Source organism: Notechis scutatus, chromosome 8 (genome assembly GCF_049901735.1).
Source record: "Notechis scutatus isolate UNSWTSFEM ecotype Mainland chromosome 8, rNotScu1.2, whole genome shotgun sequence".
In the NCBI taxonomy this organism is placed as follows: domain Eukaryota; kingdom Metazoa; phylum Chordata; class Lepidosauria; order Squamata; family Elapidae; genus Notechis; species Notechis scutatus.
This window is the reverse complement of record NC_142016.1, coordinates 26,007,334-26,031,230: the sequence shown is the minus strand read 5'-3', so window position 1 is coordinate 26,031,230 and position 23,897 is coordinate 26,007,334. Positions and strand designations below refer to the sequence as shown.

At 52.3% G+C, this 23,897-nt stretch overlaps 1 protein-coding gene across 1 annotated transcript; it reads left to right on the top strand.

Moving 5' to 3' along the window:
- Nucleotides 1-1,708: 1,708 nt before the first annotated feature.
- On the top strand, nucleotides 1,709-22,979 carry DACT3 (dishevelled binding antagonist of beta catenin 3). The gene is given in 5 exon segments (XM_087971269.1): nucleotides 1,709-1,998; nucleotides 18,719-18,833; nucleotides 19,640-19,798; nucleotides 21,221-22,550; nucleotides 22,552-22,979. Coding segments are annotated over 5 exon segments (2,112 nt in total). The 5' UTR covers nucleotides 1,709-1,800; the 3' UTR covers nucleotides 22,862-22,979.
- The last annotated feature ends 918 nt before the right edge of the window (nucleotides 22,980-23,897 follow it).

The following is a 23,897-nucleotide window of genomic DNA, read 5'->3' as shown; positions in this document are numbered from 1 at the left end:
CTCCCTCCATCCCTCCTTCTTTCCTTCCCTCCTTCCTTCCCTCCTTCCTCCCTCCCTTCCCTGACTCCTCCCTCCCTCGCTCCCTGTCTGAGTCAGTCCTTCCTTCCTTCCTTCCTTCCTTCCTTCCTTCCTTCCTTCCTTCCTTCCTTCCTTCCTTCCTCCCCCTGATTCCTCCCTCCCTCCCTGACTCCTCCCTCCCTCCCTCCTTTCCTTCCCTCCTTCCTTTCTCCCACCCTCCCTCCCCTGTGACTCCTTCCTTCTTTCCTTCCTTCCTTCTTTCCTTCCCTCCCTCCTTCCTCCTTCCCTCCCTCCCTCCCTTCCTTCCATTCTCCAAAAACCTCATTTTTACACTGATTGGGAAGGTACAGAACGGGGAAGCACCACCTCGTCCAGAGAATGCCCAATATTGGGTCTTGGCCTCCTGCTTTTGGGGAGCTGATTTCCCGGAGTGCTGCTTAGAGGGGAAAAGTTCCCTTTCCGGGACCGAGTCGGAACCCCCAAGTCAGCCCACCTACCTTCCCCAACCGGGCGCCCTCCACTCCCGGAGTGCGGGTGCGCGTGGATTTGAGCCGGCCTCCGTAGCGACGCCTGTCTGAACTGCAGAGGGACAGTCGGCGGGTGCGTTCCCCCAAACCTTTCGGGGACCCCAGGCGCCAAGCCGTCCAGCCCCCCGGCATTTAGTAGCGGGGATCCCCGGAAAGCCCCCTTTGGCTGGGGGCCCGCTTGAGAAAAGCCGCTCTCGGCACACTTTGGGACCAAAGAATCTCCGGGGCCCTGCTGGGAGGGAAGGATGCTTGGGTCGAAGCTTCATTCATTCAGAAAAAGTCGGGCGGTGGGAAACACTTTCACTTCGGTGGGCGGGGCCCGATTTTTATCAATGAGCAGCTGGTGGGGCTTGGGCCAGCAGAGGGCGGAGACATGCAAATGAGCTGGCAAATGATATTGCTGGGGTCCAGGCGTGCTGGGGAAGCGGAGATCAGGGAGTTGAGGAACTCTGGACTATTTGTTCCGATTGATTGTTCGTTTAATTAATGGTTTCAAATGATTGAAGGTCCCGGGCATCGGTGGCTCCCCCAGCACAGGGCGTGACCGGCCAGGTCGATTGAGCCGAGCGGACCAATAGATGAATCGCAGGGCGTGGCTTGCAGATAAGGCAAGGGAACCAATGGCTTGAAACAAGGGCTCGGTTATGCAAATCAAGGACGCGCATTCGGGGCGGGGCGTTTTATGCAGATGAAGGTGTGTCCAGGAGCTGGAAGCTCCGCGGCCGGACTTATGCAGATGTATTTCCCCAGCCGACCAATAGCTCGCTGCGAAGGGCGGGTCCCAACGGACGAAATTCCAATGGCTGGAACTCCAGGGCGCACGCTATGCAAATAGAGCCTCCCAGCTGAGCCAATGGCCGATCCCCACCGCGCGGCGGCGGCGAGAGGGAGGGAGGGAGGGGCGGGTCCTTTTGTAAATAAAGCCCGAAGCCTGGTGGGGGGGGGGGCGGAACCAATGGCGTGGCTCGATTGGGCGAGGGCCCAATTGTTTGAATGGGAGGCGTGGCGCTGAGCCGGGCGGGGGGGCTCAATGAGAAGCCGAGGTCTTCCCAATCCGTAGCGGGGAGAGCGAGCCAATGAGCGGCGCCCATGCAAATGAGGCGGTGACAGCCACCGCAGCAGCAGCAGCCGCCGCCGCCGCCGCTGCGCTTTTTCCCCGGCGCCGGAGCTGCTGCGAGCGAGCAAGGAGGCGCCGCCCGCCCGGCCGCCGAAGCCGACGGGGCTGCAGCTGTGCCTTGGCCGGCTGGGCGGCATCATGATCCGCGCCTTCTCCTTCCCGGCCAGCCCGGAGCGGAGCCGGCTGCGCGCCTGGCTCGAAGGCACCCTGGCCGGTTTGTGCGAGCTCCACTTGCTGCGGGAGCGCCAGGAACGGCGGGTCCGGCAGGCGCTGCGCATCGCCGCCGAGCCCGGAGGAGCCGCCGGGGAGCCTTCTCCGGAGGAGCAGCAGCAGCTGGTGAGAGAGAAGCGGAGCCCAGCCGCCTTCCCGGGGCCGGGGGCGGGGAGGGGTCGCGCCGGATTGGGGGACACCCCCACCGGAGAGGGAGAGGGAGGAGGGGGCGGCAGGGAAGGCGGGGAGGGGAGGGGGCCTCCTCCTTTTCTGCCTGGGGGAGAGGGGGTCTTTGACCTGCCTGGGGGTGGGGGGGTGGGAGGGTCCTCTGGCTGTCCCGTGGGGAAGGGGCGTCGGAACACCCCTCCCCCGGTTGGGTTGTGGGGGCGAGGGACGGGGGAGGCTCCTCCTTGCCCGACCTGAACCGGGGGAGGCGGACGATGGGCGCGGGTCGCCTGCGCGGGCTCCTTTCTCTGCAGTCGCCTTAATGGGTCTGGGGGCGGCGAGGATGGAGCAGGAGCGCGGCCGCGGGGATGGGGAGGGGGGGCAGAACCGCGCTCGCCAATCCCCCTTGCAGCCCCTCCTGCCCCTCGTCTCCCACCCCGGCCCTAAGTGGGGGGCTTCGTGGAAACGGGCCGCTGCGCCCCCTCTGTCGCTTGGTCTTCCGCGCTTGGTCGGGCTTCGAAAAGGCCCCTCCCTCCTTTGCAAGCCCGCTGGGTCTCCTGCTTGCACCAGCGACCGAGGCTGAGCCATCCATCCGCCGCTGCGGCCGGCTCCCGGGACCGCGGGGGCGTTTCTGGGCAGGCGGGCCGCTGCTGGAGCGTCTCGGCACCCCAAGGCCCCCTTCTCCTCCTCCTCCTCTTCCTCCCCTAAGGCAGGTTCCTTCCAGATTTCAAGGACTCCACCTCCCATGCTTCCCGGTCGGGCTTAGCTAGAAGGGTCCGAGCGGCGTCCCCGGGGACGGAGAAGGCGGAATCCACCCGCGGCTGGAGGGAACAACTGTCCGCCTAGCTCTCCTTTGGCCTCCTCCGGGAAGGCTGCTTCCTCGGGGGAGAAGCGATTTTCCCCGGCAAAGGCGAACCGAATCGACTCCGGATTCAAACCAGGCTGGAGTCTGTGGCAATTCGGAGGGGGGGGGCAGTTCAGTTGACCTCTGGAGTGCCCTTTGGGCCTGCTCGAAGGATGGGGGAGGAGAGAAAGAGGTCCCCAGCGGACGGGTGTGCTGAAATGCGGAACGATGGGATCCCTGGAAGTTCAAAGAAGGATCCAGTGGATCCTTTTCATTCCCCCCTCCCCCCCCAAACTCTGAATCATCTCGCCGGAGGTTTCCTCCTCCCTCTTCGATTCTGGTTCAGGGCTACTGGTTGCAACTGGATGGTCTTACAGCTTTTATCGGGGAGGAGGTTTCTCAAGGCTGCTGGTGGTGGGGCATTCTGGGAGCTGAAGTCCACAGTCTTAAAAGTTCATCCGCATGCTTGGCCAGGGGATTCTGGGAGTTGAAGTCTGCGTATTTTAAGATGGATAAAAACTAGAGGACCGGTGAAAAGACTCAAATATTTAGCTGGTAAAGAGGACACCATAGCGGCCATCAAATCCCTGAAGAGAGGCATTGCCTTGTAGAGTAGGGTTGTCCAACCTTGGCCACTTTAAGCCTGGCGGACTTCAACTCCCAGGATTCCCCAGCCAACCGGCTGGGGAATCCTGGGAGTTGAAGTCCACCAGGCTTAAAGTGGCCAAGGTTGGCCACCCCTGTGGTAGAGAGTTCAAGTTTCTTCCCACTTGCTCCAGAAGGCAAGACTAGAACTCATGGGATGAAATTTAAGGTGCCAATTAAATATTGGGAATATTAGATGAAATATTAGGTAATTGCATCCAAGGAAGGGTTTTTTTGTGTGTTTTGCTTCTTCCCTGGAGATTTTCAAACAGAGACTGGCTATTATCAAAGAGGAGGGTCTTGCGAATCCTACAATGTGCAGCGGGATGGACTCGATGACCTCTGGGTTCCCTTCGAACTCTAACGATTCTCTGAGCTGCTGGTTGCCGTTGCAGGGCCCAGCTGGGCACACTTTTTTGTGCGATTGGCGATGCCATGGCCGGTGCTGCCCAGAATGACAACTTGGCCACTGCTGGGTTAACAGGCCTATCCACGCCCCCAGATGGTGGTTTGTGAACAGATATGGCAGTATTTTAGCTAACGATTCTACATCTGGGCACAATGAAAGCTTGTATTCTCAGCCTGCTGAATAGCGTTAGGCACCAGGACTGGCTGTTCCTGACATATAATTCCTTCTTTGAGGGAAGAACTTTGAATTTAGGATCTCTCGGGTTGAATTGGCTGGCTGGAGAGGACGGAGAATGATCAATTCCTTGTTGCGGGGAGGGTCTTAAAAGCCATGCTGGAGAGATCTAGAACCCCAACTAGTTCTAGCACAAAGTCAGATCAAGAAAGCAAGCAAGCAAGCATCCCTGGGCCGGACTGAAGAATGGAGAGATTTTTCTTGATTTTTTTTAAGCAAAATTCCCAGGGCAGGTTTTCTGCATCGGATGCTTTGCAGTGTGTGGTATTACTCTCTTTCTCATCCCACCCCTCCACCCCCGCAGCTGGAGATGATGGGATTTGTAGTCTAACAGGGCCTCCTCCTGGGAATCGGTCACCCTAAGGACTTTGAGTTCCTTACAAAGAAAAGGTTAACTTAGAGTCACCTAGAACAGAGAGGTCTCCAACCTTGGCCACTTTAAGCCTGGAGGACTTCAACTCCCAGAATACCCCAGCCAGCTTTGCTGGCTGGGGTATTCTGGGAGTTGAAGTCCTCCAGGCTTAAAGTGGCCAAGGTTGGAGACCCTGAGCTAGAAGGAGCTCTGAGTTGGATGGTTGCATTCCAGTCGACTAGACCTCTTTGGCCAACCGATGAACTCAGGGGTTTTGGGGAGAGCGGGGGAGGGGGTTGGGGGGTCACCTGCCTCTTTGGCCATCCTGCTTTTCTGAGTTGAAAGGGATCCATTGGCGAGTCATGTCCAATGTGGGCCATATCGTTTCCTCCTGTCCCGGGGGTCTCAGCCACTTGAAGGTGGGTGGTCTTCAATTCTCACAACTGGGAATTCCGGCTGGGAAATTCTGGGGATTGAAGTCCACCCCTCTTTAGTTGGCCAAGGTTGATGCTTTGCCACCTCCAGATGTGCTGGGGCTGAGAATTGGGGGAGTTGGTACAGACCCCCCAATACCATGTATTCTTCCCCTTCTCCACCTTTAGAAGAAAATAAGCTCTTTTGCACCAACTTTCCTTCCTTCCTCATCTCCTTTCCTTCTTTCCTTTGTTCCTCCCTCCCTCCCTTCTCCATCTCCTTTCTCCCTTCCTTCTTTCCCTCCTTCCGTCCTTCCCCATCTCCTTCCTTCCTTCTTTCCTTGTCCTTCCTTCCTTCTCCATCCCCTTCCTCTCTCCCTTCTTCCCTCCCTTCCTTCTTTCCTTCCTCTCTCCCTCCCTTCCTTTCCTCCCTCCCTTCCTTCTCTCCCTTCTTTCCTCCCTTCCTTCTTTCCTTTCTTCCTCTCTCCCTTCTTCTCTCCCTTCTTTCCCCATCTCCTCCCTTCTTTCCCTTCTTTCCTCCCTCCTTCCTTCCCCATCTCCTTCCTTCCTTCTTTCCTTGTCCTTCCTTCCTTCCTTCTCCATCCCCTTCCGCTCTCCCTTCTTCCCTCCCTTCCTTCTTTCCTTCCTCCCTCCCTCCCTTCCTTTCCTCCCTCCCTCCCTTCCTTCTTTCCCTTCTTTCCTCCCTTCTTTCCTTTCTTCCTCTCTCCCTTCTTCTCTCCCTTCTTTCCCCATCTCCTCCCTTCTTTCCCTTCTTTCCTCCCTTCCTTCTTTCCTCCCTTCTTTCCTTTCTTCCTCCCTCCCTTCTTCCCTTCCTTCTTTCCCCATCTCCTCCCTTCCTTTCTCCTCTCCTTGTCCTTCCTCCCTCCCTCCCTCCCTGAAAGGGGGTAAGAAATCTGTGTTTACCTTTCTGAGTCTGCACCCCCTCTCTAGCCCCCCCAAATGACTCAGTGTCTGTTGCCAGTTTTTCTAACTCATAGCTGATCTTCCTCCACCACACGGTCCTTTTGCACCGTGGCTTCTAAGGGGTGGATTGTGGAGCCAACCTCTGAGCCATTGGACTACAACTCCTATCTTCCCCAGCTTCCCCAGTGGTGGTTCTTAACGGGCCACCCTTTAAAACCCTTCATGGGTTAAGAGTCCTGGACCGAGAGCTGAAGTTTGCCAAGTAAATGGAAGCCTTATCTTAAAGATTGCCGTTCATTTCTTTCAACGTGATGGGTTTGTGTGTGTGGGGGGGGTTGTCTATATGGAATGGCCCCCACCTTGTGTGTGTGTGTGTGTGTGTTGTCTCAGGTCAACCAGGCACCAGGAAGGCCGTGTCAACACCAGAAAGCAGGCGGCCTTTTGTGCTAGGGTGGAGGGAGAAATGGGATCAGGAGGGGAGGACTTTGGAGAAGGTTTGGGATAAGGTCAACCCTGAAAGTATGGCAGGTATGTGGCGGGGAGGGGGACAGGAGAGGGGGGGGCTAAAGGGCCCCGGGTGGGGCGGGGGACCCAGGACAGACAAACAGGCACGGAGGGAAGGGACGATTCAGGGCAGGGCAGGTAATGAGAGCGAAGGTCAGAGGAGGAGTAACAGACCTGGCTAGGCTCGCTTGAAGGGACCCCCCACCCCCCAGACCTGGGCTTTGGCCCCGAGGAGTCTGCAGTCATCGAGGGGAGGGGGTTTCCGAAACTTCAAGGGGGCAGCCGCGATGGCGCCAATCCTCCACCTGCAACCACAAGTGAATTTCCGTTGCTGAGCAGGGACGGTGGTTAAGGGAGTCCTGGTGGGAGACCCCTTGTGGTCGTAAGTCAAGGGCTCCCGTAGAGGAGCACCTTGGAGAGGAGGGGGAGGTGCAAGAATTCCCAGGGAAGGAGGTTTGCGGGGGTGGGGGGTGAGGGGGTGGGAAATCAGCTCTCCCTGAGTCTCTTTTTCCAAATCAGCCCAATGGCTCAGCTTGACTCAGCTTGGAGAATTGGCAGATGGAGGGCTGGTCTCTCCCTCCGTCCCGCTCCCGTCTGAAGGCTTATCTTGGAATTTATGAGGGTTGGGGAGGAAGAGGGTGGGGCCCGGATTGCCAAAGGCCTTCCCTCATGGAGAAAAGGTTGGCTATCTCAACAACCCCGCCTGAACTGTCTCTCCCCACCTCCCCATTTATCTACCTATCATTCATCCATCCATCCACTCTCTCTCTCATCTATTCATCCAACCATCTATCCATCATCTATCTATCTATCTATCTATCTATCTATCTATCTATCTATCTATCTATCTATCTATCTATCTATCTATCTATCCACCCATCCATCATCTCTCTCTCTCCCATCCATCCATCAAATCTGTCATCTCTCTCTCTATATATATATCTCTCCATCCATCCATCCATCCATCCATCCATCTATCATATCTTTCTATATCTATCTATCTCTATCTGTCCATCCATCCATCAAATCTGTCCATCCATCCATCAAATCTATATCAATCTGTATCTTTATCTCTCCATCCATCCATCCATCTATCATATCTATCTCTATCTTTATATATCCATCCATCCATCATCTCTCTCTCTCCATTCATCCATCAAATCTATAATCTCTCTCTCTCTGTCTCCATCTATATCTTTATCTCTTCATCCATCCGTCATATCTCTATCTCTATCTCTCTATCTCTATCTGTCCATCCATCCATCATCTCTCTCTCTCTCCATCCATCCATTTACCATCCATCCACCCATCAAATCTATCTATCATCTATCTATCTCTATATCTCTCCATCCATCCATCACCTCTCTCTCCCTCTCTCTCTCCTTCCTTCCTTCCTTCCTTCCTTCCTTCCTTCCTTCCTTCCTTCCTTCCTTCCTTCCTTCCTTCCTTCCTTCCTTCCTTCCTTCCGGGTTCTGTTTTATGAACTAAATAAGGCAGAAAAACTCCACCACCCTCTTTCTCCTTGCTGACGTTTGTGTTTGTTTTGGCTTTTCTAACATCGTGAAGACTTCCAAAATGTGCATAAAATTCAAAGTGCTCCACTTGGTTCTTCTAATGCCAGGGTCTGACTAGGACAGGTCATTTGGCTGCTGATCTGGGGAAGTTGAAGGCGCTTTTTGGCAAGCCCTTTCCTGCATTTCCCCCAAATTTAGGGCAGCTTTGGGTTCTGCCTTGTCTCTTTGTAAGGCGCAGCCCTTACAGATGGTGCAGTGATTTGGAGCTTTTAAGAAGGAACGGATACAAGTTCAGGCCTCCCTCTCTCTCTCTCTCTCTCTTCCTCTCTCGAAGCATAAACTTCAGTGGGTAGAAATGTTTTGAAATCCAGCGTTGAATGTGTGTGCTTATAAATCGTTTGAATTTGGACGTTGCAGAGGGGGAACCCAGCCAGAAAATATTTGCAATCCCAACGCCTGTTCTTAAAATGTGGATTGCTTGATCATTTCCAGGAAAACTAACAAGGAGAGAAGAGAGTGGATACCAAATTGGAAGGGGGGGGGGGAGAAAGCTTATTTCAGTTTCCTGCATGACACCTTCAAAGACCAGCCTCTTGACTGAAACTTAAAAAGGATCGATAAAAGAGAATATTTGCAGGATTGAAATGAGGGTATCTTGGTGCTCTCTGAGCTTGGTTTTTATTTTATTTTATTTATTTTGCAGCTGGCTGGGGGAATTCTGGGAGTTACACTCCACAAGTCGTAAAGTTGCCAAGGTTGGATACCCTTGGTATATAAGTCTCCTGCTTGAGCCATGCGTTGGACTAGAACCGTGATGGCGAACCTATGGCACGCATGCCACAGGTATCACGCATAGCCATTTGTGCGGGCACGCAAGCCCCAGGCAAACTTACCTCACTGCTCATGCGCACGCCTACCAGCTGATTTTCGGGCCTTTTTCGGCCTGCCAGAGGCTTGAGGGAAGCCTCTGCAGGCTTTGCAAGCCGAAAAATAGGCCCGTTTTGTCACTTCCGGTATTTCTGGAAATACCGGAAGTGATGAAACGAGGCCCATTTTTCGCCTGCAAAGTCTGCAGAGGCATCCTTCAACCTTCTGGCAGGCCAGAAAAGCCCCCCAAACAGGCCAAAAATCAGCTGAGAGGCGCAGTGCAGGTAAGGGGGCGGGGGGGGAATCGGGGGTGCATGTGTAAGGGGTGTGGGCCCCCCCCGCACACATTGCCTTCTGGGTGCTGGCACATGAGCGTGCAAGCGCAAGCAATTTTTGGCACAGGAGCCCAAAAAGTTTAGCCACCTCTGGACTAGAAGTGACGGTGTTGACACTTCCAGCAGGAAAACAAGATGAACAAAAGAGGGGAAAATGCAAATTTCCTCCGTAATTAAGCGCAAAATGCAAAAGAGGAGGTGGGAATCCGTGGCAGGAACTGCTTTAAGCAGCCGGGTTGGGGAAGGTTTTTCTAAATATACTCAGGGGCACAGAAGATAAGATAAGGCTGACGCAGAAGATCTGCTAACAATGGAGAGGCTTTGATGGGTCTTCCAAGGGAATTTACGACTCTGTAAATAGAGATTGGACCAAGCTTGCCTTCCCCCAAACCTGAGACCCCTGCAGATGGGCTGGACTTCAATTCCCATAACTCCCATCCAAGGATGATGGGACTAGGAGTCCAGCCCATTAGGAACCGGCGTGCTTCAGAAGAAGTTGCACTCCTGTTGGATATTTAGGCATCTTCACCGGTGAGGACCATCTACACTAGGGCCTTTCTCCAACCTTTGGCAACGTGTGGACTTCAATTCCCAGAATTCTCCTTTGCGGGGTGGACTAGAAGACCTCCAAAGTGTCTTTCAACTCTTTTATTCTGTATTCTGTTTGGGACAAGAAGTAACAGATAGAAGTTGTGGCTGCTCCAAGAGACTGGACATGCCGGAAGGGCATTGGGCAGCGGTATCCAACCTTGGCAACTTTACGACTTGTGGACTTCAACTCCCAGAATTCCCCAGTCAGCTGTGCTTATTTTCCCCTCCCCCTCGATATCCCTGCTATGAAACTGAACAAAACCAGTCCTGAATGCGCTCAGCCCTTTATGTCCCTGCTTGCAAGAGGCTAATATCTTTAATTAGCATTTATTAACCCTACCCTGTAATAAAAACCAAACCACCGATACACACCATGGCTTTGAAATCTGAGCAGCTCCTGCCAAACAGAAGCTTCCTTCCTCACTTGAGGAGCTGCAGGTGTGCTGGATTATGAACCTCAGTGGGTCTGGGCTGGCTGATGACCGTGGGCTTTGTAGTCCAAGCGCAGCTCGGAGGCACTAGTGAGAGTTCAGCCAGCCGTGCGTGTTCCTTCATCGGGGCCAGCTTTCCTATTTCGTAGCGCAGTCATTTCAGCTATGTTTTTTCCAGGGTCTGGTTTGGCAATCTACGGATCATCCGAGGAATGCGTGGCAATGAAAGAAAAAATGGCAAAAGCTTTGAGCTTTTTTTTTTTTTTAAAAAAAAAGAAATGAAATGAAATAACGTGGACAACTTTCAGCTTAGGCAGCCAGAACTGTTCAAGCTTCCCTTTTTTTTCCTCTGGAAAACAGCTTGAGAAGACTTTGTGGGCTCCCCACTCCCACAAACCTTTGCAAAGGGAGGGGAGGAAGGGTCTTCCTTGCAGCCAGGGCATGCCAATTGTCTCTTTGGTTAAATTGGGAAAAGCCCAGATGCAAAACGGCTGGGAAAACTCTGCAAAACCATTAAAATCTGAAGTGAGCTTCCTTCGTTCCTTGCACTGGGACTTTTGTGTTTTTCCCAACCAGGAAGAGGAAAAAAAGAATCCTTTTTCAAGTTTAAAAAACTACATTTTTGTAGCCGCCTCGGTTCCTGCAGACTGCAAGCCACTGTGCTGGCTTTTTATATATATAAAAAAATAGTGATTTCAACTTGGATAAAAACTGTCAAGATAAGCAAGTGAGAAAAAAATAAGAGTTTGTTTTAGGGCCAGAGCAGAAATGATGGATTAGATCAAAGGTGTCCAACTTTGGTATCTTTTAAGACTTCGGGATGTCAATGCCCAGAATTCCCCAGCCGGCATGGAATTCCTTGGAATTTTCAATCCCCCCACTTTAAAAATAAACGAAAATGCAACAGCTATAAATGAACGTTGCAAATACTGTGCAAGTGAGTTCTGTTTTTATTTCCACCTTGGCTTTCCTCTTTTCTTGCAAGGAAACCATATCATATTCTTGCGATCATTCTTGGAAGATTCTCTCCTAATAGCTTCCTGATGTTATTCCTCCTTCCCTCCCTTAGAAAATAAACAATCTGGTTATTCTGACTTTATGGGTTTTATGCAAGGGTTTTTCGAGGTAATTATATCTCTGCTGCAATTCCAAGTCCGAATGTGTTTTATAACTCTGGTTTCATCACAGTTTTATTGTGGGAAATGCTTAGGGAAAGATGGGAATTAGAATCAAAGCAAGCCAGCTGTTATGAAAAGCTGCCCCAAAATGATGAAATTGACAAGCTGGGATTGTGAAATTGACCAGCACGTGCTGGAAGCACCAAGGATGGGCTGGGCATAAAAAGGGGCATTTTTTCCTTGAAAATAAAATATCTAGAGCAAATAAGCAAGGATGAAGGACTGTAAACCTGTTTGTGCTAGAACTGGATTGTAAACAAACAGTTGATCCATTTCACAGCTAGATTTCTCTGGCAGTTTCAAAGTGTGTGTGCTTTTGTGCTTGCCCCATAAATCTGGGGGATAATGGAGCGTATTAATGGAGCCACATTTGTGTTTGAGATATTCCTGCCTAGGTAATATCATTAGCACTAGAAGGAAATGGGGTGTGTAGAGTGGGGAGGAAGAGGAGGAAAACTGTGGATTCTTTGATGCTCTCTGAGCTTGGTGATTTCCTTGCAGATGTTTCATTACCCAACTAGGTAACATCATCAGTGCTACCGGTAGAAGGAAGTGGGGTGTGTAGAGTGGGAAGGAGGAGGAAAAGGAGGAGGAGGAGGACAGTGAGGTCCTCAGTGCTTTCTTAACATGGTGGCTTTCTTGCAGACGTTGCATCACCAAACTAGGTAACACCATCAGTGCTAGAAGGGAGTAAGATTTGCTCTTATTTTTATCTACATAGGGCAACCCTGTCCCCAGGGTTGGTGGGAGTATTCTTGTTAAGTTCCTTGATTATGCTGCTGTTTACTATTCGCTTTTTTGTCTGTGTTGTTAGCTCCTTGATTGGGGTATTGTGCAGTTGTTGATTGTTGGTCTAGTAGTGTTAATCTTGGTGCTAATCTTTGCTCATCTGGGGTGTGGATTGTTAGGGAAGGAGGAGGCCTTTTGGGGGCCTTTTTATTTCCTTTTGCATTCTTTTAATCCTCTCTTTTTTAGTGGCTTCAAGGTAGATCCAGCTCCTAAGATAGTGAGCGACCAAGGACAGTGGATCCCTAGGGCTGTTTAAAAACTCAGCTAAACCTGAACCCCGGGTTGCTCACAGGAAACTCTGAGAAATTCAGAAAGGAAACAGGGAGACTTATAGTGAGGCAACTGAACGCAATCTATCCGTGCTGCTTTCTTGCACACACACACACAGACACCCAGGGCAGGGGAGAAATGAGAGACGAGGAAGGTAGGAGATAAGAAAGAATATATCTCGTCTCTGAAGTCTATCTTGCAGAAGGAATCAAGATACCCCAGGGTAGATTATCTTCTTAAAAGCTTTGAAGATCCCCCTTCTCTTTCCTTATAAGGGACTGATTCTGTAACTGGAGCGCCGGGTAAAAAGTAGGTAAAAAAGATGTTGAGACTCTAGAAAGAGTGCGGAGAAGAGCAAAAAAGATCATTAGGGACTGGAGGATAAAACATACAATGAGCAGTTGCAGGAATTCGATATGTCTAGTCTAATGAAAAGAAGGATTGGGGAGACAGGATAGCAGTCTTCCAATATCTCAGGGGTTGCCCCAAAGAAGAGGGAGTCAAGCTATTTCCCAAAGCACCTGAAGACAGGACAAGAAGCAACGGATGGAAACTAACCAAGGAGAGAAGCAACTAAGAACTAAGGAGACATTTCCTGACAGTTAAAACAATTAACCAGTGGAACAACTTGCCCCCAGAAGTTGGAGGTTTTTAAAAAGATGTTGGACAGCCATTTGTCTGAAGTGGTGTAGGGTTTCCTGCCTAGGCAGGGGGTTGGACTAGAAGACCTCCAAAGGTCCCTTCTTCTATTCTAGGCTAGATGTAAATGTTGACAGGCGAGGGAGAGGATTGGAGGGTCTCTTCCTTGTTAGACACGTGCAAACTGGAAGTGCAAAATCTGGGGTGGTCACATCCTTACAGTAGCAGAGCCACAAGGATGATGAGGATGGAGACTAAAATACACGAAGAATGGTTGCAGGACCTGGGTGTGTCTAATTTAATGGAAAGAAGGACCAGGGCGATAGGATGGCCGTGTTCTAATATCTGAGGGGCTGCTCCGGAGAAGATTTGGGGGTCAACCTCTTCTCCAAAGCCCCTGAAGGCAGGAAAAGAAGCGATGGATGGAACCTGGAATGAAGGAGAAACTTCCCAACGGTGAGGACCATTAACCAGTGGAACGGCTTGCCATCGGAAGTTGTGGGTGCTTCTCCATCCCTGGAGGTTTTTAAGAAAAGATTGGACAATCCTTCGGTCTAGGCAGGATAAGGGTGACCAACCTTGTTGTAACCTTTAAGACTTGTGGACTTCAACTCCCTATACTGGTATATGATCTTAGCTGAAGCATTTTTGTGGCACGCCAGAGAATTCTGTGCTCTGCAAGGAACCATTTTTTTTCCCCGTGAGTGGAAATCCACCGGTTAGGTTGAGACAAAAGAAGCAGCTCAGCCCCGGATAAAAGCTGAGCCCTGGAGAAGTTTTCTTCCATGACCTCATCCAGACAACTTGGAAGCAAAGCTCCTGCTGAGCAGAACAGCTGATAGGGAGGCACAGACGGGAATTCATCAGTGGAGCTTAAAGGAATCTGGCTCAACCCGTGACCACAGACTGGCTTAAGGGTGCTGTACATTCTTCTCCGGTCTGCTTCCTTCTTTATTTGCCTTACATCAGTACGTCTCAACCATGGCCCCTTGAAAAGATGGGAGGACTCCAACTCCCAGAATCCTCCAGCCAGTTTCGCCCCTTGAAAGATGGGAGGACTCCAACGCCCAGAATTCCTCTGCCAGTTTCGCCCCTTGAAAAGATGGGGAGGACTCCAACGCCCAGAATGCTCCGGCCAGTTTTGCCCCTTGAAAAGATGGGAGGACTCCAACGCCCAGAATCCTCCGGCCAGTTTTGCCCCTTGAAAAGATGGGGAGGACTCCAACGCCCAGAATCCTCTGGCCAGTTTTGCCCCTTGAAAAGATGGGAGGACTCCAACGCCCAGAATTCCCCTGCCAGTTTTGCCCCTTGAAAAGATGGGAGGACTCCAACGCCCAGAATCCTCCGGCCAGTTTCGCCCCTTGAAAAGATGGGGAGGTCCAACGCCCAGAATCCTCTGGCCAGTTTCGCCCCCTTGAAAAGAAGGGAGGACTCCAACTCCCAGAATTCCCCTGCCAGTTTCGCCCCTTGAAAAGATGGGGAGGACTCCAACTCCCAGAATTCCCCTGCCAGTTTCGCCCCTTGAAAAGAAGGGAGGACTCCAACTCCCAGAATTCCCCTGCCAGTTTCGCCCCTTGAAAAGATGGGGAGGACTCCAACGCCCAGAATTCCCCTGCCAGTTTCGCCCCTTGAAAAGATGGGAGGACTCCAACGCCCAGAATCCTCTGGCCAGTTTCGCCCCTTGAAAAGATGGGGAGGACTCCAATGCCCAGAATCCTCTGGCCAGTTTCGCCCCTTGAAAAGATGGGAGGACTCCAACGCCCAGAATCCTCTGGCCAGTTCGCCCCTTGAAAGATGGGAGGACTCCAACGCCAGAATCCTCAATGGCCAGTTTCGCCCCTTGAAAGATGGGAGGACTCCAACGCCCAGAATCCTCTGGCCAGTTTAGCCCCTTGAAAAGATGGGGAGGACTCCAACGCCCAGAATCCTCTGGCCAGTTTCGCCCCTTGAAAGATGGGGAGGACTCCAACTCCCAGAATTCCCCTGCCAGTTTCGCCCCTTGAAAAGATGGGAGGACTCCAACTCCCAGAATTCCCCTGCCAGTTTCGCCCCTTGAAAGATGGGAGGACTCCAACTCCCAGAATTCCCTGCCAGTTTCGCCCCTTGAAAAGATGGGAGGACTCCAACTCCCAGAATTCCCCTGCCAGTTTCGCCCCTTGAAAAGATGGGAGGACTCCAACTCCCAGAATTCCCCTGCCAGTTTCGCCCCTTGAAAAAGATGGGAGGACTCCAACTCCCAGAATTCCCCTGCCAGTTTCGCCCCTTGAAAAGATGGGAGGACTCCAACTCCCAGAATTCCCCTGCCAGTTTCGCCCCTTGAAAAGATGGGAGGACTCCAACTCCCAGAATTCCCCTGCCAGTTTCGCCTGAGTTTCGCCTTGAGAATCCAAAGAATCCAGTTTGCCTTGAAAGATGGGGAGGACTCCAACTCCCAGAATTCCCCTGCCAGTTTCGCCCCTTGAAAAGATGGGAGGACTCCAACTCCCAGAATTCCCCTGCCAGTTTCGCCCCTTGAAAAGATGGGAGGACTCCAACGCCCAGAATTCCCCTGCCAGTTTCGCCCCTTGAAAGATGGGAGGACTCCAACGCCCAGAATTCCCCTGCCAGTTTCGCCCCTTGAAAGATGGGAGGACTCCAACTCCCAGAATTCCCCTGCCAGTTTCGCCCCTTGAAAAGATGGGAGGACTCCAACTCCCAGAATTCCCCTGCCAGTTTCGCCCCTTGAAAAGATGGGAGGACTCCAACTCCCAGAATCCTCTGGCCAGTTTGCCCCTTGAAAAGAAGGGAGGACTCCAACTCCCAGAATTCCCCTGCCAGTTTCGCCCCTTGAAAAGATGGGAGTACTCCAACTCCCAGAATTCCCCTGCCAGTTTCGCCCCTTGAAAAGATGGGAGGACTCCAACTCCCAGAATTCCCCTGCCAGTTTCGCCCCTTGAAAAGATGGGAGGACTCCAACTCCCAGAATTCCCCTGCCAGTTTCGCCCCTTGAAAAGATGGGGAGGACTCCAACTCCCAGAATTCCCCTGCCAGTTTCACCCCTTGAAAAGATGGGAGGACTTCCAACTCCCAGAATCCTCCAGCCAGTTTCGCCCCTTGAAAAGATGGGAGGACTCCAACTCCCAGAATTCCCCTGCCAGTTTTGCCCCTTGAAAAGATGGGAGGACTCCAACTCCCAGAATTCCCCTGCCAGTTTCGCCCCTTGAAAATAATGGGGAGGACTCCAACTCCCAGAATCCTCCGGCCAGTTTCGCCCCTTGAAAAGATGGGAGGACTCCAACTCCCAGAATTCCCCTGCCAGCTTTGAGGAATTGAAGCTGAAGTCCACCCATCTTAAAGGGGCCAAGGTGGAAAAATCAATCTCCCTGCTTCCCACCACAATTAGACCCCAAGTCTCACCTAGGAAACCTGAGCTAGCCAGAAACTCTGTTCAAACGCAGCTGTTGTTGGTGTGAGAAAAAGCCACACAGGTTGCCTTCTCCCCCTGACCCCGAGTTGGACATAGACCATGAGAACATAGAACCATGGGGTTAGAAGGGACCTTGGAGGTCTTCTAGACCAACCCCTTGCTCAAACAGGAGACGCTACACCGGAGGTCCCCAAACTTGGTCACTTTAAGAGTTGTGGACTTCAACTCCCAGAATTCCTCAGCCAGCTATGCCTGCTTTTCTCTCTCTCTTAATCTCCTAAAGTGGAGAGAGATTGCAGAGGAAGGGATCGCAAGAGAGTAAGCTCTGCTGGCTGGGGGATTCTGGGAGTTTGAAGTCCATAAGTCTTAAAGTGGCCAAGTTTGGAGACCTCTGGTGTAGGGTCTCCTGCTTGAGCAAGGGGTTGGACATAGACCATAAGAACATAGAACCATGGGGTTAGAAGGGACCTTGGAGGTCTTCTAGTCCAACCCCTTGCTCAAGCAAAGCTGACTGGAGAATTCTGGGAGTTGAAGTCCACAAGCCTTAAAGTTGCCAAGTTTGAGACCTCTGGTTTAAGGTTAATGTTTTGGGGGGACGGTTTGAGGATGTGACAACGGAGTCAGGGAGTGACTTCCAGGCATTGACCACTCCTGTTGCTGAAGTCGTACTTTCCACAATCGAGTTTGGAGCAGTTTACTTTGAGTTTGCATCTATTGTTTGCCCGTGTGTTGTTGCGGTTGAAGCTGAGGTAGCCGTTGACAGGTAGGACGTTGTAAGCAGACAATTTGGTGGTGTTTTCCTCCAATCTTTGCAAATCTCTGGTTAGATTGACCAGATGGGGACATCTGAAGACCTTTGTGGTTGCCAACAGATGCTACTTTGGGATTACAGGCCCACGTAGGCACACACACACACACACACACACACACACACACACACGTAATTTGGGGCCGGGTGAGAATTTCACCCCATTGTTTTCCTGTCTGGAGTTTGACTGATGTTCTCAAAGGAATCGTTTTTTTGTCCCTGGGGGCCACCATCTGTCTGAAGGTCAAAATCTGCCCCATAGCTCTCCCCCCTCCCCCCCCAGTCCCTTTCTCTCTTTCACATATACACACCCACCCCTAGACAGAAAGACACACACACACACACACACGCACACTTCTGGAGACCAGCAGCTCCATGTTCCATCTGGCTACCACCATAATGCTTGTGTGGACTGCTGACCCCATCTACCACTCAGGGGTCCCACATATGGAATCTACTTGGGCTTGTAAGGAAAGGGGGGGGAGCACATCAAGGAGAAGATACACAGCGCCCCAAAAGGTCTAGTAGTTACTGCTAGAGGTGTCGTGCTGTTGTGTCTCCAGAGAGAGTTGTGTGTCTTTGAGTAGGGAGCGATGGGAGAAGGAAATGATTGTGAGTCTCCAGGGCTAGGAGATTGTGTTGATTTCCCTGGTTTTTTTGGGGGGCGGGGAGAGGACAGCGCCAGCAGTGATTAGGACATCGAGCAGTTGTCGCCGCGAGGCAATACCTACTCAACGTACTAATCATACACTGAGTAAATATTACTACATTATATATTGGGCATACAAATCATTGAGTATATACCTACTGAGAGTAGCATTGATATATACTCAATGCTATTATTTATTATTTATTATTAATAACTAGCTGGATACCCGTGTGCTTCGCTATGAAACTATGTGGTGGGCCTTAGTTTTTGGGGAGGAAAATCTGGGGGAAAAATTGTGCCTCTGCCTACCAGCATCCTTCGATATTCATCTGGCTAGCGTCCTGTCGGCGTGGGAGAGGGTTGAGGGCTGTTTGGAAACTAAAACAGTATTTGCTGTGTGTGCAAGAAGGAGACCGCAAGGAGCCTGGTCGTGGTTTAGCTCAACTGTTCTGGACTAAAGCTGCTTGGGGCTGCTGTGAAACCAAAACTGAAACTGAAACTCCTCTGCTTGTGTTTTGCCTTTGGAAGAGATTTCTTCTCAGGTGGGGAGGGGGAGTAGAACGCCTTAGCATCAGAGCGTGTTAATAATAATAATAATAATAATATTATAGGAAATACTCTAAATGCTCTGATGGTCATTTCAAAGAATCCTTCCTTAGTGAGCCCCTAGAAGCCAAAAGGAACATAGGTGCCAAATTTCAAGTTTGTAGGCTTTACAGTTCTGGAGATTTTGTGATGATGCATGAGGGGTATACCTAATTTTTACCTACTATGAGACTACTATATACATGCCACTATACCCGCTACTATAGATTCTGAAGAGGCAGTAATATCCTGTATTATCAAGGGACCAACTGACGGTTTGTCTGCTTCTTCTAGGATTCCATTCCTGACCTGATGTGGGAAATGGAACAGCAAATGGGTTTATTGCGACTCTACAGCAACGAGAAGACGTGTGGGGAGGCAGTGGAAACAGACAGCTGGCCTAGTTCAGGTATGGGGGAGAAGAAAGCACGGCATCTGCCTGACGCATCGTCCTCCGTTGGGTGTGGCCGGACTTGGCTGGCTGGTTGGGTCTCCCCTTGATCCTTCCCTCCTTCTATGGTTGGTGTCAAAAGTGGGATCATGGGAAATCTGGCCTTCCTTGCTCGGCTGGAAAGTCAGGGGGTCACAGGAAGCCAGTAATCTAGAGCAGGGGTCACCAATCTTTTGGACTTCAGGGACCACCAAACTCATCGTTTTAAATCCCGCGGACCAGAGACCCTGGGAAAATCCCCAGAGATCTCTGCAGGAAAATTCCCCACCCCATTTGTCCTAACGATCGATCCTTCTTTATTTGAGATCGTCTCCAGTTCCGTTCTCAGGGGGAGAGAGAAAGAGAGACTTTTGGCTTCATGCAAGGAAAGCAGCAGAAGTCTTTCTTTCTCTCCCCCAAACTCCGCCAGAAATGAGTCTTTGCCGGCACAGCCTCTTGGAGCAGGAGGCCTTGCAGGGTCCCAAAGACTCATTTCTGGCAGAGTTTTGGGGGAGAGAAAGAAAGACTTTTGCTGCTTTCCTTGCGTGCAACCAAAAGCAGAAGAAGAAAGAAGCGCGAGTGGTGTGGGGTGAGGGGGGCGAGTCCCCCCCTCAATGCAAATGACGCAAGCCTTGTGTTCCCGCAGGCCATGTGGGTGGTGCAGCCTTGTGTTCCTGCGCAGCCTGGATTAATTGCTTTGGGGGGCATTTCTCTGCGGACCACCAAAATTTTCTCGCCCGACCACCGGTTGGCAACCGCTGACCTAGATGCCCCTTCTTCACCAGGGTTCCACGAGGGTCAACAGTCAGCAGTGGCCTCCGATTCACCAGCTTCCGGGTTTGAAGATTCCTCGTCCAGTATCCCGTCGGCATCCGGCTCCTATTCCCGGCTCGGCCACCCAGAATCCCGCCTCGGTTATTCCAACGAGCGCCCCAAATCTGTAGGTAGGTAAGAGGAAGGGGATATCTCGATGGGCAGCCGGCTAGTCTTGGGTGGGGAAAGGGAGGCCTAAGAAAGGAGAATATTTGTAGATCGGAGTTCAGAGGTGGGATTCAGCTGGTTCTGACCGGTTCTTAAGAACCGGTTGCGAAAATTTTGAGTAGTTCAGAAAACCGGCCAATCCCACCTCTGACTGGCCCCACCAACCCCATCTATTCTCTGCCTCCCATCGAGTCCCAGCTGATCGGCTGGGTCTCCTTGAGTTGCCCTGCACAGGAGAACAGAGCTGGAAAGCAGGTCAACGGGGAGGGGGAAGGAATGGGGATTTTGCAGTAACCTTCCCCTGCCATGCCCACCAAACCACGCCCACTAAACCACACTCACAGAACCAGTCGTAAAAATTTTTTGAATTCCAACACTGTCAGGGTTGGATTGAGGGAGGGGTCCTTGGTGAACTCTGAGCTTGGTGGTTTTCTTGCACACGTTTCATTACCTGAGTGGATGCGTCATCAGTGTAAAAAGGGAGTGGGATTGGAGGGGAGAGGAAGAGGAAGAGGAGGACTATGGGGTCCCTGGTGCTCTCTGAGCTTGGAGGAGTTCTTGCAGATCTTTCATGATGGAGGAGGAGGAGGAGGAAGAGAAGGAGGAGGAAAAGGAGGAGGAGGAGAAAGGAAGAAGAAGAAGAGGAGGAGGTGGTAGTGGGGGTTCTTGGTGAACTCTGAGCTTGGTGGTTTTCTTGCAGATGTTTCACTACCTGAGTAGATACATCAACAGTGTAAAAAGGGAGTGGGGTTGGAGGGGAGAGGAAGAGGAGGAGGACTGTGAGGCCCCTGGAGCTCTCCAAGCTTGGTGGTGTTTTGTAGATGTTTCATGATGGAGGAGGAGGAGGAGGAGGAGGAGGAGGAAGAGGATGAGAAGGAAGAGGAGGAGGAGGAGAAGGAGGAAGTGGAAGAGGAGGGGAGGGGAGGAAGATGAAGACAGGCGGAGGAGGAGGAGGACAAGAAGGAAGAGGAGGAGAAGAAGGAGGAAGTGGAAGAGGAGGGGAGGGGAGGAAGATGAAGACAGAAGAGGAGGAGGAGGGCAAGAAGGAAGAGGAGGAGAAGAAGGAGGAAGTGGAAGAGGAGGGGGAGGGGGAGGAAGATGAAGACAGAGGAGGAGGAGGAGGAGGAGGAGGAGGAGATGGTAATGGTGGTCCTTAGTGGTCTCTGAGCTGGGTGCTTTCCTTGAAGACATTTCTTGACCTAACCAGGCAACAATATCAGGACTGATGGTGTTCCCTAGCTTGAGTAATGAAATGTCTTCAAGAAAACAACCAGGCCCAGAGAGCCCCTATTCAGTGAGGACGATTCCTTGAGGCAGCTTTGGCATTCAGAGCTCGGGGGTCCAGCTCCCCACCTGCCCAGCTCTCTCTCTCTTGCTCTCCACAGGGGACGTAGCCAACAACAGCAAGGAGAGGACCCAACGGAGCACCATGCCGCGCTCCTTCTCAGCCCCCTACGCCTCATCCCAAGATCAGCCTGCTGAGCCGCTGCCCGCCTGCTTCACCCCAGACCCTTTCTTGTACCCCAGCCCCCTGCATGCGGTGGCCCTGCAGAGCCCCTTCTTCCAGAGCCCCCTCTACGAGGACCCCACCTTCTCGGCCGCTTCCCGAGCCTTGTCCTACCCGGAGGACCCTGACGGCAACTTGGAGGCCTACGGGAACGACTTCCAGCTGTATACGGAGGCGGCTTCGCAGGGCCAGCGGGTGGAGAGCTACATCTCGCGCCTTCTCCGTCGCCGCAGCCAGCTGGTCAGAGGCAGCAAGCCCCGGACGAGCCTCAGCTCGGAACCGCCAGCCAAGGGTGGCGTGGTGCGCCAGAGCAGCCTCCGCAAGCGACCCCCGGAGCTGCTCCCTCTGCAGGCTGAACGCAGGCACCCTCCGGCCATGGAGAGGGGGAGCAGCACCCCTTCGCCCTGCGGCCACGAGGGCGGCACGGCTGTCACCACCGCCCGTGTCTGGTCTTCGTGGGATGCTGCGGCCGAGAGGACTTTGGCCGCCAAGACGATGGTGGAGGACTTTCACCCGCCTCCATCCAATCTCCGGAAGCCCCCCAAACTGCAAGCATTAGCCCAAGGAAGGCCTCCCTCCATAGACCACTACGACACTGTCTACCCCTCGTCCCCTCTCTTGGACAGGGAGGGCGGGTCCTTGCGGGGAAGTGGCCAGGAGCCGGTCTCCTACGAGTCAGAGGAAGGAGGCTGCCTGATGGTCAAAGCCCAGTACATCCCTGCTCAGCAGCCCCCCTGGGCCCAGCAGGCAAACCGGGCGGGCAGGAAGAAGCCCCCACCCCTGACCAAAGGCCGCTCGGTGGAACTGTCACCCGAAAGGGTCCCTCTGCTGGTGAGGGAACGGCCGCGGGTTGCGGCCCCTGCCAAGAAGTGCCGCTTTACAGATGAGGGGAGCGAGGGGGCCGGGAGAAAGGGCGGCGGGAGGAAAAGCTCCCCCAAATCCAAGAAGGCGGCCAGGTCTCAGTCGGAGAACAGCCTCCTGCACAGGTCCAGGCTGAAATACGGGACCGTGGACCGGGAGGAATCAGCACAGAAACTGTCCCGCCAACGTCGGCTGCAGGGGAACGTGGACAGCGGCTACCGCAAGTGGAGCTCGACGGCTGAGATCTCTCAAGAGGAGCTGTCTCCCGGCAGCACCATGGAGCCGGCACGGGGCCAACAGGGGCCAGGCCCTGCAGGGTACACCTATCCGGGCAGCGACTCCGAGTGTTGGCGAGCCAGCCAGGAGGGCCCCCGTGTGCCGCCTGGAGGATGGCCTGGTCGGCGCAGACAGCGAGTCCAGCCTGAGCGACGGGGACTCGCCACCGCCGTACAGCAGCGGCGCCTCCAGCGATACGGATGAAAGTGGGGGTCTCGTGTGGCCGCAGCAGCTCTCCCCACAGCTGGTGTCGGCCTCTGGCCCAGGAAAGGCAACCAGCGGGCAGCCCAAAGTCTTCGTCAAGATCAAGGCCTCTCACGCACTCAAGAAGAAAATTATGCGCTTCCGATCCGGCTCGCTCAAAGTCATGACAACGGTGTAAGGGGGAGCAGAGTCACTTCCACAGCGTCCCGTCGCCTCCCCAAATTTCTGTGGTGTGGAGGGGGCAGAAAGTTCCCCTTGAATGTGTCTCATCTTCCCTTTCAGCTGCCAGCAACCAGCGAGGTGCCAGTCCAGGGGCTGCTCAGCTTCACGTCTGGGCTGGGAAGAAAAACAGTGGCAAAAACAAGGCTGCCTTGGATGGAAGGAAGAGAAGTTTGGGACGTCTTTCTCTCCCTGGGCTGCCCGGAAAGTGCTGAGACTGGGGCTTCCTGGCTGCCCTTCTTGCTAACTCCATCCATTCTAAAAGGAGAGATATTTATTATGGCTTTCTTTTTCTTTCTTTCTTTCTTTCTTTCTTTCTTTCTTTCTTTCTTTCTTTCTTTCTTTCTTTCTTTCTTTCTTTCTTTTCTTCCTTTCTTCCTTTCTTTCTTTCTTTCCTTTTCTTTCTTCCTTCCTTCTTCCTTCCTTCCTTCTTCCTTCCTTCCTTCCTTCCTTCCTTCTCTTCTTTTCTTCTTTCTTCCTTCCTTCCTTCCTTCCTTTCCTTCCTTCCTTCCTTCCTTCCTCTTTTCTTTTCTTTCTTTCTTCTCTCCCTTCTTTCTTTCTTTTTTCCCTTCCCCTCCCTCTTTCTTTCTCTTTCTTTCCTTCTTTCTTTCTTGTTCTCCTCCTCCTTCCTCCCTGCCTGCCTTTTTCCCCTACCTCATCCTTTCTTTTTCTTCTTTCTTTTTGTTCTCTTGCCGCCTTTCCCCCTACCTCCTCATCCTTTCTTTTCTTTTTTTTCTTCTTTCTCCTTCCTTCCTTCCATTCCTTCCTCCTTCCCTTTCTCCCTCCCGCCTCCTCCTCCTCCTTTCCTCTTTCTTCTTTCTTTCTCCTTTCTTCTTCCAGATTTCTCAAGAGTCCACGTTTTTTGTTTTAAAACTCTGAAAATGGAGTCCACCCTGCCGATCTTGTATACAGATATTTCTTTTCGCTGTGTAAATAAAAATCTATGGTTTTGTTTGTGTGTGTTTTTGTTGAAAAGCTGCTTGGATAAACCTTTG